Raw genomic sequence first — 17,296 nt, forward strand, 5'->3', positions numbered from 1 at the left:
TTGACAGCTGAAATGCCACTCAAATTCAGAATATTGTTCTTAGGTAAACAAAAAGAAAAACGGAGGTTTGTATTCATTCACAATATGTGAAGAAAGTGATGTAACCCTGTAAGTTATACTCTGAAGACAGCTCCTTAAAAAACGACAGCAAACCCTGTCATCCCTTGCCATTTTGTCTCACTGTAGCAGTCATCCTTTACTTGGTCAAAGCCCTCATGCCAGGCTAATGCAGATAGAACTGGGACAAGTTTAGAAACTATTTTGTTTAGCCCATTTGAGACCTTGTCAGGCAATTTGAAAGGCTTCTGAGATGCTACATAGTTACAGCCTATGTTAAAGGTCCCTCTTAAAGCCCTCACTCTACCCTTATATTTTAGATGACAATTCTGTCAAAAGAAGGAAGTTTGCAAACTGCTGTATTGCAGCAGTGCTGCTGTGAGGCTGCAGTTAAACTTTATGATGGCTTGTGTTTCAAACAAATGAATTCTAAGAGCACTAATATCCATTTGACTGTGGTCCCTGGTTCCTGACCACTCGAGCAATCAGCGTGCAGGGGCAGTTTAGAATGTGCAATTTATGAGACCTTTGGTGCTGCTGCACAAGCAGAGTTCCAGGCACGCTTTTGGTAACAAGTCCCAGAGTTGGGGCCATCCCAGCTCACTGCCAGACTCAGCTGGTGCTGTGGGGCACACAGCAACCTGGGCACTTGCTGCACTTCAGGGGAGCTCTGTGTGGGGCTTCTGTGCTCCACAGAGAGCACAGAAGTGGCTCTTCCCTTTGTGGCTCTGCTCTCTGCTTCTGGGGCCAGCTCTGTGGAGAGCCCAGGAAAAATGGAGAGAAATGCCTCCTGTGAGCACACAGCAGAGCAGCACGGGTTGTGTTCTGCTGGTGTCACAGCTCTTCCTTCTCAGCAGCAGCTGGAGGGCTGGCCAGGCTCACAGCATCACCAGGAGAGCTGTATGTCCTTGCAGGTCACTTTGCAGTTGGTGATGAAAGAGAAAACAAGTATGGGCCAGATATCACTCTTCCGTTATATCCCAGGTGTAGCTGAGATGAAAGACAATTTGCAGCAGTGAAGATTACAGTTTTTGCCAGCTCTGAGGTGCAACAGGAGTGCTGACTGGTACAGCTGCCAGGGTGGGCATTTCAGGGTTGTGTAGGACATCCCTGATGGAGATTTATGCTGAGCTTATCTCTGCCTTATGAATAGGGAGACTCTATGCATCTGGTATTGTATTTTAAAAAAGTGTCACGGTTATTTTTGCAGGCTAACAAATGTCAAGCTCTGGCATTTCTTTAATTTCAATGTTGAAAGGATAACATCATGCCTTTCCTCAAGAGAAGTGTAAGTTATTAATTGTATATTATCTGTGAATCACAGGCACGCAGGAGGCAATCCAGTTCTATTCATAGATGGGACTTCCTTACTTTGGCTGTCTGGAGTTCTATCTCCACATCCTCTGCTCAGAGATCTTTATACCAGGAGAGGATTTTCCTCCATCATTTTCCAAGTTGCTGTAACAAAGCACGTCGTTTCACTGCCCTCAGTGGTGGCTGCATGCAATGGCAAGTGTTTGGCAGCTTGTGTGTGGATGCCAGCTAACAGGAGAGCTTTGCTCTCAGAGCTGGACCTGTGTGAAGGATAAGGGTGAGTAATATTACTCAGAGCTTTCTGCTTTGGCTTATGAAGCCCTAGGCTTTGGGAAGTCAAACTCAGCTACCACTTGAGTACCTGCAAACTGATTATATGCTTGGCTGGCTGAAATCTATGTCATAACTGAGACCTCGTAAGTCCAGTTTGGACACAGATTTCTTCCTGAGAGTCCTTGTTGAACACTGCTTCCAAAGTAATAATCTGCAACAGTTATGAGGCCTGTGGAGCTAAAGCAGCTTGGCTATAGCCACCTGCTTGGGAAGACACTGAGGGCCAGATCATGAGAACTGTAGTTGAACATGTCATGCTATGTCCTGATTTTTGCTCTAAAAGTGTTACAGCTATTCCTGACATAAAACATTTGACAGCCTAACAAGCAAAAATGCACGTTGTTATGATCCAGGACTCAAGAGCTTTTTCTGTCCTGTAAGTCCACTGTAACTGTCCCATTGCAGTCTTGAGGCCCATCTCCCATCAACCCTTCCCTCCAAAAAGTGCAAAAAGGCAAAAGAGGATTGATTTAAAAAAATGTTTCAACACACGACAAAGTATTAGGGGTGAAAAAAAGAAACTGGCTTCTCTGCAAGCACTCTGGAGTCTTTCAAGCTTCAAGCAAGAGATTATCCCTACTTTTTAAGGCATACCCTGCATACATGACTTCTGTTTCCCAGTGCTGTGTATTCCCTGGAGGACCTAGGAAATAAGTTTTATGTCAGTCACTGTTCACAGCATAACCCTGCACTTTCTAATACAGGGGTGACAGTGGGTTAGGGTACAAGGAGTAAGGGGCTTAAGAAGGTCAGGTCAGGTATTAGCTCTCATTATTGACTGTTTCAGAGGTCAGAGAGACTTTGTACTCAGCATGATAAAAATCTGTAAGCTATAGGTGTAGGAAAAGGTGCAAGACAGAACACAGCAAGGTGCTTATCACTGGGTGGTATCTGTAGTATCCCCAAGATACTACAAGTATCCCCAAGAGCCAGAGGGACAGTGGGACAGCAAGAGGAAGTCAGGGCTGTGGCTAGGTGGACCTGCACCCAGTCCTTAGAGCAGCAGCAGCAGAACAGTAAGTTGGAGCTGGAGGAAGACAGATTCCCAAGTATTTGCTTGTGCAGCTTTGCATGTGGGAATCAAACTTGCATTGCCACTTCCTGATGGAAGGGCTTCTGCCTAGTGCCATCAGTGAGGCAGGAGGTGACAGCCTCCACTGAGCCTTTTTCCTTGCAGATGTCAAAGGAGTGCTGTAGCATGGCTGACAAGTTACTAGATAATGTCAGAATGTCTTGCAATTTTAACCTGAGTTAGGTTTGTGTTTTTCTTTTTTGACCTCTTTTTTCTCTGTGTGTGCTAGCAAGTCCAGAACACTTAATTAGCAGGAAAATATAATGCTGTAGCCAGCTGCAGCCTGCATTCCTGAATTGCCAAGATGTGGACTACCCTATCTTGGCTAGGTGCTGTTATAGACAGTTGCTTGGGCTTGCAGCAGATCAGGAATCCCTGCCAGAGTCTGTCTTGTCTTAATTGCTTTGACCTGGAACATGATGATTGCTACATCCCAGATGCATGGTCATACCAATCAGCCAACCATTTGCAGAACAAATCACAAATGTGTTTAGTACAGTGAAAGTAGGAAGGACTCACAGAATCATTGTGGCTGGAAAGGACCTCTGAGATCATCAAGTCCAGCCTAGGACCTTATACCACCACATCAGCTATACTGTGGCATTAAGTGCCATATTGAGGATTTTAGGCTTCTCTGCTGGTGCTTATGAAGCCTGGTGCTTCAGTATATGTATATATCTGTAGATACAGCATATCTGCCCAGATGGTGTGCAGTAAAAACATCAGGATATACTTTATCGAGCCATTTCTGAGATACATGAAGTACTGTAAAGTGACACGGATTGCTATGTACCTGTGTTGCATCACTCAGACTAACTGCCTACTGGGAATGGAGTTTTCTTTAGCAAAATGTGTAACTGTAGCATCCTTCCCCATATATCCCAGGAATGTGTATAATTAGATTGCTGCCACCAACGAGCTACTCAGGAACATTTTGAACATCAAGGAGGAAGTATTTTCTTGCCTAAAGGGCATGGGAAAGACTAATCACTCTTTCCCTTCCTTTTCCTGAAAGGATCATCGCCTGGAGCTGTATCTAGACTGCCAAAGACACAGGTACACATGGCACCTGAAGAGATGCAAAGCTTACAGTGACAGAAGTGTGAAGTTTCCTCAGCAGAGGAAAGCGAGACTATCCTGGAGGGTGCAGAGTAAAGTGAGCAGAGTTAGCTGTCAGTGTCAGCCACCTCTGGCTATGTGGATTTTTGTGTAAGGAGCTCAGCCAGGTAATAGGGAAGGCACAGATATATCCCTTACCACATCCTCAGCACTTGCTGATGCTTTCTTTTGAGGACACCAAAATTTGATGTCTTCCCCACCAGCAAGCCCACTACATGTCCTGAAGAGCACTTGGTGGAGTTTTACAGACTAAGAAGCACAGTTTGACATTATCAGGACTCCTGCTAGGGACTCAGTCCCACTTAATTACTTGTAACATTCAATGTTCCCTGTCCCTTCACTTGCAAGTTCTGCTTGACTTTCAGTAAGTTTAGAATAAGTTTGCTTTGCGTTTTAAATGTAGGAAGTCTTTATGCCTTTTCTTTCCTTCACAAACAAATTGTAATCCTCATTTCTGGGGATCTCTAGGAAGAATTGGGCAGAACCAGAGAAATAAGTCTGTGTTCTGGAAGCCTGGACACAGGGAGGCCATGATGAAGAAAACAACTGTTTGTTGGTCCCATCCAACATAGGAACAATTTTGTATTACAGCAAGCATCTTGTCAAGGATTTTGTAGAGGTCAGGAGGGTATCTCATGTAATTTGCACTTCTCCATTCCCAAAGGCAAATGCATTATCTGCAGCAAGCCCTGGCAGTGGGGTAGTCCCACAGGGGCTTCATGCTGACACACTTTGCCATCTGCATCCTCTGGCAAGCTCTGGACAGAAAAAGGAAAGAGGATTCTGGTAGGGATATAGAAGTCTGTTTTAATGCAGCAGCTGGTCAGGCTCTTATATCATTATGAATCAGGGCAGATAGGTGTGAGGACTGAGTATTGAGGATACAGACTGATCTCTGTGGACTACCCAGCACAGACCAAGCAAAATAATGGCCTCGTGCAAGAGCAGCCAGAAGTGACAGCATTAAAATGCTTTTGGTGGCTCACAACAATGTGTACCATGAGAGAAAGAAATGTTTTCCCCATTGCTGAAGAACCATATTTGATCCAGAAGGGAGGGCAATAGAAAAGACTGACCATGACTCCAACACCTCTGGGAAAGTTAACTGGGAAAAGAGCTTTGTGGATGGTAGATATTTGGTTTTTAAATCAATGACTGGTTAATACAAACTGTGTTTTTGCAGGCAGTGTGAATTATGGATATGCTGAGTGATGAAAGACACTGTCTGTGGCTTCTTTTCCAGCTTGACATGGCATATTCAATGGCCTGATTTGTTCTGTTATAGTGTCAGTAAGAATAAGAATGTTATGAGCAGCTAGAAGCTTGACTGCTTATCAAGGCAGCAATAGTTTCTCAGCAGTTGAATTAGTTTGTTAATTGCTTCATTAGTTTTGTTAATTTTAGTTCCCACATGCATTAAAACATTAGAATCTAGCTTTAAATGCCGTGGCATTTAAAATACCATCCACTGAACAGTCAAAACCTAGGGTAATATTCAGGATGTGTTGTTTTATCAGGTAAAATTACTGTCAACTTGTAGTTGGTTGCCACCAACTGACTCTTGCAAACTGGATATATTTTGCATATTAGTTTATTTTCATATATTTTTACTTTGAGGTTGAAATGCACAGTTGTTAAATTGTTTTTTTTTAAAGTCTTTAATGGATTTGTAAACTTCTAATTGGAATAACAAAATATCTCCATTGTGGTTGATCTGAGCTCTTTTTATCTTTTTTATTACTAGCATCGTTCTATAAAATAATCTCATTTTCATAGCCAAAGCTGTAGTGAAGAGAGTACTTAAGTTTTTACATCAGTTTATTAAATATTTGGCACGTGTGTCAGTTATCTTATGTAAAGAAGACAAAAAGGAAAAATTGTATTTAATATTTTTGTGTCAGGATTTGATGTAGCTTTTGGAGTTAACTTTGCCACAGCCTTCGTCAAACCAACAGCCTGCATTTTATTATCAGATATGAAATTATTACCTGATTTTTCCTAAAACCCTATTTTCTCCTGATTGTTTTGTTCTCATGGGCCTTCATACCGTGTGCTGTGGGGCTGTGCAAAAACTGTTCCGATTGCTTCATTCTGAGAGCTCCATTCTGTGTATCTGTTTTTAATTATGGTCCCTTTATTTTCATTCTTTATTAGTTTTCCATGAGACAGTTACTGTGGTAGAAACACCTCACGTGTATTATCAGTAAGAAAAGAGCCATGACAATAGAATGAGGTTATGCTCTTAGATTGCATACATGATGATGAATGTAGGGTTTTGGTTTTGTTGATTCACCCCTGTGATGAGGTTTGCTTTTTTATCTAGGTGCCACATGGTGTGTGCTGTACCAAACATACACAGCAGGGAGCAATGATATGGCTAGTTCTCAACAGTTCTGAAAAACATGAAAAAAAAAGCTTTTGCTGGTTTTGAGACTTCATTTTTGCTTCTTTGAGAATTCTTGAAAGTGACCTCTGCAGAAACCAGTTACATTTTTTTATTCTTCTGCAGGAAACAGAAAAGTTCAGATTGCTTAAGTATCATCTATGATTGATAGCATGGGATACTTTTTATCCAGGAGAGAAAGCTTTATCCCTTTCCTGACTCTGCAGGTCATAGTTTGGATCTCCAAGTTGGAGTTGGTACCACTGTCAGTGAAGAACTCAGCCTGGTCATTTCTTGGGACCACCAGATTTCATTAATCTTTTATCTTTTAATTCAATCTGAACGGCTAAACTTGGTTCACACTTTTCCCCTTGGTGCCATAAATACTTTGTGTCAACCTGTTTTCTTCAGATGGCAGTTCAGGGATGGGTTTATCCCGTCTTTGGAAGAATTGAACTGATTTAGAAATCTCTTGGATTCCTTCAAAATCTGCTTGATTTGTCTTTCTAGAATGAAGACTCTCCAGTGAGCACATATCTTAAATTATTTCATTATATATTACAAGGCACAAAGCTATAACATTCCACATTCTTCAAGCTTACAGCTTAATCATAATGTTGCTTTATTTTCTGGTGTCTAATGTATTACATCATACATTCTATAGCAAGTACAGAGTGAAGAAAATATTTTCCTTGCCTCAATATTTTTAGAGCACAGCACACAATTACTGTTTCAGCAAACGAGGCTGACTGCACATTAAGCTTCCTCTGGAATTGTAGAAGGTATCCAGAAAAAATCGAATGTATGCCTTTTCTTCTACAGAGAGAAAGGTCCTAACAATAAGTCACATTCAAATGGTCTAGAGATTATTTTCTCCCCATGTTCCTTTTCATCTATGATTTCCTTAAAATAGAATTAATTAAATGCTGTGAGGTTTTCTTCTTTGGGATAAGGCTAGGTTTCTGAATTATTTTTATATTCTGACCATGCAATAGGCTCAGTTTTTAAGCAGGGACTTCACATTTCCTTTTTTGTACCTTTTCCACCTCTGGCTGGCTCAGATATACCCCATAGCTCCACCAACTTCTCCTCCCTCCTTTCTCTCATTTTTGATTGGCATTGTATGGCAAGAGAGTATTGTTTGTGATTTGGGATATGATGGGAAGATCTAGGATTTCCTAGATTTCCAAAAGATGGTTATAGGAGTCTCATGGAAGAATGTTGGAGCAATGGGAGAAGGATGGTTGGCAGAAAGAGAAGGTTCAGAGAACTCAAGTAGAGATTGCAGGAAGCTTTAAGTCTCACATTTTCTCATGTGGCTGCCTGCACAGTTGTGTCACCTCTCATGTCCTTTGCTTTCTTAAAAATGTTCCTTTTTCTTCTTGGCAGTCTTTGTATCCTGTCCCAGTTTTAAAACTGACAGGACCAAGATTGCTGTCTGCTTTTTTGGCTGAGATAATATTTAGTGGGAAGGAGAATAAATGGTGCTGTTGTATGTAGTCACTGGTGCAACTATGCACTTCCTGCTGATAAGCCCTGGTTGGTGAATGGGGACATCTACAAAAGAGCTGATCATAACATTTTTTAATAAACCCAAACCAACAACATGTAAACAACTGTGAACCTGCCTGTCACTGGGTTGGGGTTACCCAGTTGTGTTCCTTGTCCTTTCAGCCTGACTAGTTCAGCCAGGCAGCCCCGTGGGAGAAGGTGTTCCCATCACCAGAGACGTTGGGGTTTTCCTTAAACCTGCTTGTAGCCATAACTTAGTACCAGGAAGAGGGGATGGAGTAATTAATGAGGTCTTCATGTGCATATAGGAGTCTGAATATGAAATCTACTATTTTATTACAATATACCTATTTAGTATTTACAAATATTGATGTTTTAAGTGTATTGAGCAGTAACACTAAGTAATAAAATCAAGTCCAGTGGTGCTTCTACAAATCAGCTCTTAATTTTACCCTTTACGTAGCACAAAAAACCAGTTTCAGAGTATCTCACTTTGAAAGTGGGTTCATCAGGCTGCATTGGGACTAAATATTTTCCTGTGAGAAGCAGGCAGGTGCCTCTCCCCAGCATTTTAGGTGGTTGTTTCATGTTGGCCTATCTGTTCTTTTGATACCACTTTTTTCTGCACAATTTTTCATTAGTGGAAAGAAGTGTTGACTTTTTGAACCATCCCAGCAACTGGCCCTGAGGAAGGAAAGAATGCAAGCTCATCCAGTTAAATGATTGGTAGACTCTATCAAATTGTACCAACAAGGAACCACTTTAAAAATGCTCATTACTCGAGTCTGGCAGAGCCACAGCTTTTTAATTGCTTCTGTTCCCTACAAAGACTGAAACTGTGGTCTTTGAAGGAAAAATGTCACAACTGAGGCAGGTATGGTGCTTAAGGTCTGGCTTCAAATGGGCCTTGGAGTGCTGGGGAACAGTCTGAATAACCTGAAGAGGAACAATTCAGTCTGAAAGAACCAGCAGAATTAATTTGGGGCTCCCAGATCCCTGCCAGTCTTACTTAACTGGCAGTGTCTGGAGCTTTGTCTAGTTCATGCTAAACAACTGGGAAAATGGCAGAGGGTACTACAGGAAAGGAAACTAATAGGAAATACACTTTTCACTTAATATAGCTGAGAAATGGATTCTAAGACATTTTGTCTTCTTATTACATATGTGGTAGGAATGTAATTGAGAATGAGAAAATAATGAAAAAAATGACAATTATCTGAAGCATTTTAGCAGCATAAAAATGGAAGTATTATACCATTCCTACAGGACACAATGGAGGGAATAAGTAGTTGTAGGCATTGGAATTGTTTTTTGGCATGGTAAATTTCAGTATTTATTTATTTATGCCTTTAGAAGTAATTGGATAATTTTATCTTTGATATTGTGTATTGTTTTTCTAATTAGCAGAATAAGTGAGTGAAATCTTTTATTTGATCAGAGCATAGGTATTTCTGTCCTGAAAATTGCTAAAAAATTTCTCCACAGGGCAACATGAATTTTCATTAATCTACTCACGAAACAGAATCTACCTGTACAGAAGGTTTTCAGAACATTAGAGCATAACATCTGCAGATTTAACTGCTTGTCCCTTCTTTTGATACCCCTCTTGTAGGTGTAATTTTTAAACTTGTTTCCACTACTTATCTTTTAAGCTGGAATCCATCTTTTTCTCCCTCGCAAACAGAGGTTTAGAGTGACTCACAGAAGCCTTCAGATAACTAGCTTTGCCCTCCTCAGCTGTGTTGAACATCTTTGGCTTTCATTAGTAGAGGGAGGCCAAGAGATTCAGGCAATAGCTTATTAGGTGTTCACTCATCTCACAGAGTCTTTGAGAGTACTGCAGTATATTAGGTTTTCTTCCACGGATGTGGCTCTTAATAACAACTCCATTTCAGTTCTTGGAAAAAATATAGATTACCTGGTACCTAGATTGGGTCATCGTGTTCACTTCATTTCAAGAACTTTCTTTGTCAGGCCTCTTGAAACAGGTAAAATTGATGTATACTGTTTCCATGGAAGGCAAAGCCTGAAAGGGCTGAATGGCTACAGAGCTCTGGTACTGGAGATCTCTCCCTGCCTCCCCTGTTTTAATTTTTATTTCGACAGAAGGCTCACTCATCAATCCAAGAATATGCAGCTATAAATATTCCTTCAACATTTCTTTACTGCAAGACATAGTGTACAATTGAAGTGCCTGGTCTCAAGAACTAAACAACAGTCTTCATTGGAAACTGGATCCAGGACTTCTTGAAAAAATTCCCGTGATATGAAGTAGTCTGAGAACCCTCAGGGCCTGTTCTACAAGGAATCGGGTATAATTAGATTTAACTGTGGTTTTTGGAAAGGAATTAAATATGAGGTTTACTGCTTAGGCACATAAATGGTAGGCATTATTGTCAAGCTATGAATAAAACAAAGTTTATCCTGTATCCTTAGTGAGCTCCAGTCTCCAATCCATGGTACATGTACCTCCCTATGCTTCCATCAGGGGAATGAAGTCAGAGGAGGAAATGCAGGGTATATTCCTACATCTCTTCTCTTCACATATCATCTGGGGGGGGGTTCAGTACCAAACACAGATGGAAAGCAGCAGACACCTGTACCTTTGCAAAGAGAAGCACCCCTGTTCTATAAAAAAAAGAGCTACCTTATATCTGGGTGTATCCCTTACTGTATTGAAGTGCTTGCAGCCTGTGGTGGGTTGGCCTCAGCCAGCTGCCAGGCATCCACCCAGCTGCTCTCTGCTCTGCTCAGCAGCACTGGCAGATAAAATATGATGGAAAAGTTCATGGGTATAGAGATAAAGACTGGGAGATCACAAAGCCAATGTATCATTTAGCTGTGTTCACTTTTGAGAGAGAAAACAGATGGCACCTATCATAAGATCCTTCCTTTCCATTCACACTCTTCTTCCAAAAGAAAATGATGGATAATTTACCTTAAATACTGTAAGCATGCTACCTTAGACCACCTGTATGCAAAGTGGTGTAGTTGTGATTAAGAGTTTAGATTCCTTTTAAAGTTATTTTCCCTGTGATTCTGATGCCCTTTGCCAGAAAACAGACATCTCTGTTGTGAGAGTAAGAGAGAGACTGAAAAAAATGATTGTAGGCTGCAGCCCCATAGACTGGGATATTAGAAAGCTAGGTATAAAATTGTTATGACCAGGGGCTTAATGCTGGTCAGAGCTTAACACTTAACACCAGATGTCCCTAAAGAAGAAAATGAATCAGGTCTAATAGAGGAGAGCTATATTTTAATTATTCTATTGAATAGACATAAGTGTGCAAATGAGAAAACAGTTGTACCTGACACCAATCTCATGTTCTTTCTGTCACTCAGATTTTCCTTGTGGTGCCTCTGCGGAGGCTGTGGGGTTGGCTCACAAAATGCTGCCTCTTAAGTGTTGGTTTGCCAGCTGGAGTTTGGGGCTGTATTTAGCCACAGGAACCAAAAGGTCAAGTCCATATCACTTTGCTTCCAGTGGGCCAACCAGTTCACTCTTTTTTCACCCTGGCTTCCTTGCCAGGGATTTTTTATTTTTTTTTTTAATTTATTCAGATGAACCCTTTCCTCTCTTTAAATTTTCTTTTTCAGAATTTATTACCTGGTACTGAGAAACTTGTGGCTCTTCTTTCCCCATTCCTTGAGACTGAGGTATAAAAAGAAAATGCAGCAAATTACTTCCACTTAGCTGAGATCATCCTCCTTTCCAAACTGTTAAAAGAAATTGTTTACCACGGGACTGTGTCCTGTGCATATATCTTAGCTATTCTTTGTTCCTGGCTCTCAGCTTTTCAGGCACTATGGCTTAGTGGACGTGAGAACATTTCCTTGGATACAGGATGGAGAGACTCAGCCCCATCTTAGGGGAAACCTGGGCCCACGTTCACCTTGCTCATACCACTCTACCATGGTGTCCAGGAAGGACTCAGGTTTCTGTTCCAGAAGGAATTGTGGCACACCTTGAGCAGAATCCCCACCTGGACAGCTCGGTGATCGTGCAGCTGAGACACACCAGTGTAGTGCAATGAGGCAATCAGGTGTTGCTAATTACAAGGTGGGAGGCGTGAGCTTGTGTTAAGCCCACCTGTGCCCAATTAGGGCTGACCCCCGCTGCACATGAGTAGGATTTGGCCTTTTATTGGTTGCCCAATCCTGCTCATGTGCAGCTGGGGTCAGCCCTAATTGGGCACAGGTGGGCTTAACACAAGCTCACGCCTCCCACCTTGTAATTAGCAACACCTGATTGCCTCATTGCACTACACAGCAGTACGACCAGACTTAATGCAACTGCAGAGCCATAGCAAGGCTATATTACTAACATAAGTGATAGATTCTGCATTTAGAGTATTGGTTGGGTTTTTTTTTTGGTTGGTTGGTTGGTTTGTTTAGATTTTTTTTTTTTTTGGTGTTTGTTTGTTTTTCCAGAATAACTTCTCCTTTTTCAAAGCACTATTCCTGCCACCCTCTTTATCAGTTTTGGTGCTTCTGCTGTCGCAGTTCTCAAATTGGAAATAAATGGGTTGCAACAGCTCAGTGATTTTTTCTTTTTCTTTTCTTATATTTCTTTTTGCAGATCACACAGTAGCTGAAATTGAGAAAAAGATTATGAAAGCTTTTGATGTGTTTGACCATGAATGCAATAAAGCTGTGGATGTCAGGTTTGTAAATATCTTAATGCAGAAATGTTAGGGGATCAACAACAGAGATAAATAACTGCCTAAACCTGCATCTGCTTTAACAGAAAATCTAAATGAAACAGCCCTTTTGACCCTGATGGGACAAGTATGTCTTCATTTATTTAATAGACATTTTGCACCTTTCAGTGGTTGAAGACAGGCTGGCTTGAAAGAGGGATGCTGGGTGTGGTGGGACAAGGGGAAACTGCAGCTAGAAAAGAAGTCTAAGGCTACAATCCTTACTAGCAAATCTCTGCTCTGATAGCTGATTTGTCACTATAGGCCCTGGATCCTGTGTGGATCTCCTTGCTCTCTCTCAGGTTAGTCCCAGCACATCAAGGAGTCTGTGTTACAGTTAAATGCTCCCCATAGGTGTCCCCAGCTGCAATGCATCCTGCACATCCTTCTTCTGGGGTAATGTGGGTGGTGGATGTTGCTGTGGTAGGGAGGTGTTTTTAGAAAGACTTGGAAGAAAATTGCATATAATTTGACTATATACAATCAGAACAACAACATAAATATTATGCTACTTGATTGCTCTAAAAGTCCATTTATCCCTATAGCATCACCTGAGCTACTGTACTGGTAGTTACTTGTGTGAGTAATACAAAGAATTGAGCAAATACACAGTCTTCTTTTTTTTATTTTCTTTTTATTTTTTCTTCTGCACCTGTTTTTTTTCTGTCTTATGATAAATAGTGAACAATTGTTCTCTGATAATATTCTTGATACCAGTAATGATTTCACAGCTGTCACATCTCTCCTTCCTCACAGTAGTTTATGGATGAAGAGTCTGAATGTGTTCAATCTCTTAGGATATGTCATTTCATAGCTGAGGACATTCTTTTTTTGTGCTCCTTCTTGTTCAGCTATCTTGTTTTTGAAGTGGGATGACTAGAACTGGGCAAATGGGATGCAGAGAAGGGAATCAGGAGGGAGAGCTACATGTTCTATACTTTTAGCATGCAATGTTGTGGAAATAGAAACAAAATATTTATCTGAGGGAGTAAGAAAAACTTCTCTGGAAGAAAATATCTTGGACTGTTGGACTCATCAAGGTGTAACTGGCTACAAGATGCAAAGTAACAGGAAGTAAAATTTAAAAATTCGCAAATAATCTTATTTCTGGTGGTTTTTAATTGTGGTATTTTTGAAGTTTAACTATTTGACAGTGCTATTTTAATTTCATTTAAACGTAAACATCCCTACATATAGCAATATGGCTTTTATAATAACATACAGAAAATGTGGTTTTGCCACATTGAGCAGATTCTGAAGTTGTTACAAGCTGTCGTCACTAAAGTTTACTGAAGTAACTTTTCGTATTTCCAGTTACTATTTTCAGAAGAATATCACCAGAGCTTTTAGTTATAAATCAAATTACTGAGTATAATCACAACAAAGGAGTGTGAGAAGTGGTGAAGTTGTTGTAATTAGCCATTCCTCACAAAGCCAAATTGGAAAACGTCTTTCATTGTTCCAGACATCTTTTCCACATTAAAAATGGAGGTTAGGGAGGTGCAGGATATTTATGTGGTGGTTTTAGCAAAGCATGCAGACTGGTGCTTCTAAAGTTCAGAAGCTATGGGTACTTCATAGAAGCAAAATGATTTTACAGCTCCACTAGGTGAGGAGAATTTCAGGGTGTTTCTCCACACAAATGCTGCTCCTTTGTAGGGCTCTTTGGGAAGAGTTCTCCCTTAAATCTCACAGCCCATCCCTGGGGCTGGGGCTGCCCTGCTCCTGGTGGGACAGACTCTGCCTGGCACTACCTGCCTGGATCCCCTGGGGAGATCCTGGCACTGCCATCCCCACTGGGAACCCTGAGTCCTCACTGTACCCTGACATGGTAGGTGCTTATTTGTCTGTTGTTTACATCCTGGGTAAATAGCTGTAGCATTTCCTTCAGTCCCCACTCTATTTTATAATCAATGTATATATCAATATATATAATGATATATAGAGAGATGTATAGAAATGTTGGATACAGATATATTTTATTGATATAATGTTGCAACAATGAAATGATACAGACAGACTTTTTAAAAATTTTATCATTCTGGCAGTAAGTTGTACCATGTGACAGGGGACATTTGAAAGTCTCTTCAACACTGTGAATGTACAATTTCACATTAATTTGTAACACTGTCCAGTTACTGACAATGAACAATAATTTATCATCTAATTATTGCTAGGTTCATATTGCAGGGCTGGATCACAATAATGAGATTATTAACAGTGTATTATCTTGTATCAGAAGGTGGCAGTACAGCACAATTCTTAACCACACTTGTAGATGTATGAGTATTATTTCCTAAAATACGGGATATCTGTGAAGAATATGGAAGATTGCCCTGGCTTGATAGGCCAACACCAGCATTGCATGAGTGCTACTGCAAATGCAAGTTACTAAAAAATTAAATGTGAGGAAGATGGGATTGTTTCATGTGGTTTCCAACACACCCTGAGTGAAGGACTTTCATGATTTTGCAAATCTTTTTACTGAAAATTATGTGTCTAGGGTGAAAACCGTGGCCCAAAATTTTATTGTGTGTGTATTGTGAAACCTGGATGGATGCAAACTCTTTTTAACCATCATTTGCATAAGCTAGAAACTGCACACTGGAACCTTAGGCTGCTGAGCTAAATGAGAGGAAGTGGCTGAGAAGAAAATACAAATAATAATACTGCAACAAATGCAGTATATCCATACTAGAGATAAGAGGCATGAACAAGGATCATATAGATAGGACTAAATATTTTTGCCTCACTGGGGGCAACAGCCAAGCTTCCATTCATGTCCACAGAGGGCAAGGTTTCTCTGAATCCTTGGAGCAGATGGCTTTGTTTCATAACAACTGTATGTGTGGGACTGGGTTTTGTTTTGTAACTAATTTTGTGCATCCAGCCTTTTCCTCTCTTTGCTCTATTGTAGTGCTCCTCACATGTTTTCAATCAGAATAGGAGCTCTTTGGGACCTGTCTGAGGAGGCCAAAGACCTGTATAATTTTACAAGCACTTGGTGTGCCACATTTAAAACCTTAGTGTTCTAAGATGATTTTATAAAGGTTATTGCTTCTTGAATCTACTATTTTATTAGGCAGTCTATTTTTTCCACCAAATGTACTGGTGAAGATGAGGAAACCACAGAAGTTTGAATCCTGGGAACCACCAGCACCGTGGATACTTACTGAAATGTGCTTCAACCTCTGTGTTGTAGAATTAGACTGTAAATCACAAGCAATATTTATGTTTCTGTTACTTTATTTTCAATCATAACTAAAAATCTAACTAGTAATTTTTTTGGTATCTTTTCAGTACTTTTGCATCTAGCCTGTTGTTTATCTTTATTTTTTTCACTTTGGTCAGAATTTTATTTAGAGTGTCAGAACAACTGCACCAGGTTCAGCAGTAAATGCAAGCTTTCAGTATGTTCTGCAGTGTTAAACAGAGAGGTGAGAAGGCACTGTGTTGGTCTGACTCTTTCAGACCACACCAGGGGCATAGCAGGGCTGCCTCCTTTGACCTTTCGTAATTGTTCATTACTGAAGTTAGAATTTGCATCTTTATAGCGTTTAATGTAAACATATAGGTTTAAAAGTGTTTTGTTAACTATATAAATGCAGACTTTACTGAAATTAAGTTTAACAATTAGAGGACAGCAGTTGAGAAGTAACCTGCACAGAGTACACTGCAACACAATAGTAAAGAAGAATTTCTGGGGAAAGTCACAAGAACAATTATATTCTTCTAAAAAGTTCCATAATATTTAATGGATGTAAAAATAAATATTGCTTCCTGAGACATCACCTTAAAGTTCCACATACATGTGCTTCTGTGCTCATACATGCACACTCCTTTTTACAAGCTCTGAGCTGATATCTAGATTCTCCACTGACACTATTGCAGGTTTACTGACAAAGGTATTTTATCTCTATTTCAGAGAGATTGGTTCAATTGTCTGGTCACTTGGTTGCTTCCCAGCTGAGGCAGAACTACATGAGCTGCTTGCAAAGGTAAAGTGTATATATTTTGTATTTATTTTCCATCTTAAACTTGGATAAGTTTGGCCCTTCTGTCTTGCTATGTGGGAAACCTGAACTCTTCTCCTGGAGGTTGGAAGTGTCCTGGAAGTGATTCAGGCAGGCAGTCTCTCAGGTTGCTGGGAATCAATTCTTTAGGCTGATGAGGTAACAGCAGTTATGGGTTAAAATCAGAAGTCTTTGACTCTCTGTTACCTCCACTAATTTTTGTTTCCTTACCTCATGCTTGTACTGCTAAGCACAGAGTGCTGGTGCCTTGGTGAGGTATGGTTAATAAATGGGAAGTGGGAAAAAGACTTCATATTCTTTTTGCAAATGGATATGCTGCCTAAGGGAATGGAAGATTCTGGGGCTGAGAAGTGGGGGAAGGATTTTTCTCTCTTGCATGTATAGGTTGGGATACTGCAAACTGATCTCTCTTAGTCCTTCTTGTGCCAAACAAAAATTCAGATGGTTGCAGCAACAGTCTATCCTCAGTAGTCTTGTCTTGTCTCATGTAGATCAGAATTCAGTGTGAGAAATCTTGTGCTAAGTCTTGTGAAAATGATGTAGCTGCTTCAGATGTGGAAGTGGAGAAAATCATCAGAGGAGAAAGGAGAAAACAGTACTGGTTCTATACTCTCAGTGCCAGATTATCCCAGCAAACTGGCAAACAAAACAAAATGGAAAGAGAAATTAGGGTTCTTAATATAGAACTGACTTGAGATACAGCAATGAGAAAAGAAAGGGGATGTTTTGGCCCCTTACCCTGAATCCAAAGGGAACCAGGGAGTTGAAGGCC

At 40.5% G+C, this 17,296-nt stretch overlaps 1 protein-coding gene across 1 annotated transcript in view; it reads left to right on the plus strand.

The window, feature by feature from the left end:
• EFCAB2 (EF-hand calcium binding domain 2) overlaps positions 1 to 17,296 on the plus strand; it is a 29,731-nt gene that overhangs the window by 5,883 nt on the left and 6,552 nt on the right. The window contains 2 exon segments of the mRNA XM_071739123.1: positions 12,370 to 12,454; positions 16,416 to 16,488. Coding sequence (XP_071595224.1) covers positions 12,370 to 12,454; positions 16,416 to 16,488 — 158 coding nt within the window.

The sequence above is a fragment of the Heliangelus exortis genome, chromosome 3 (genome assembly GCF_036169615.1).
Source record: "Heliangelus exortis chromosome 3, bHelExo1.hap1, whole genome shotgun sequence".
Classification (NCBI taxonomy): domain Eukaryota; kingdom Metazoa; phylum Chordata; class Aves; order Apodiformes; family Trochilidae; genus Heliangelus; species Heliangelus exortis.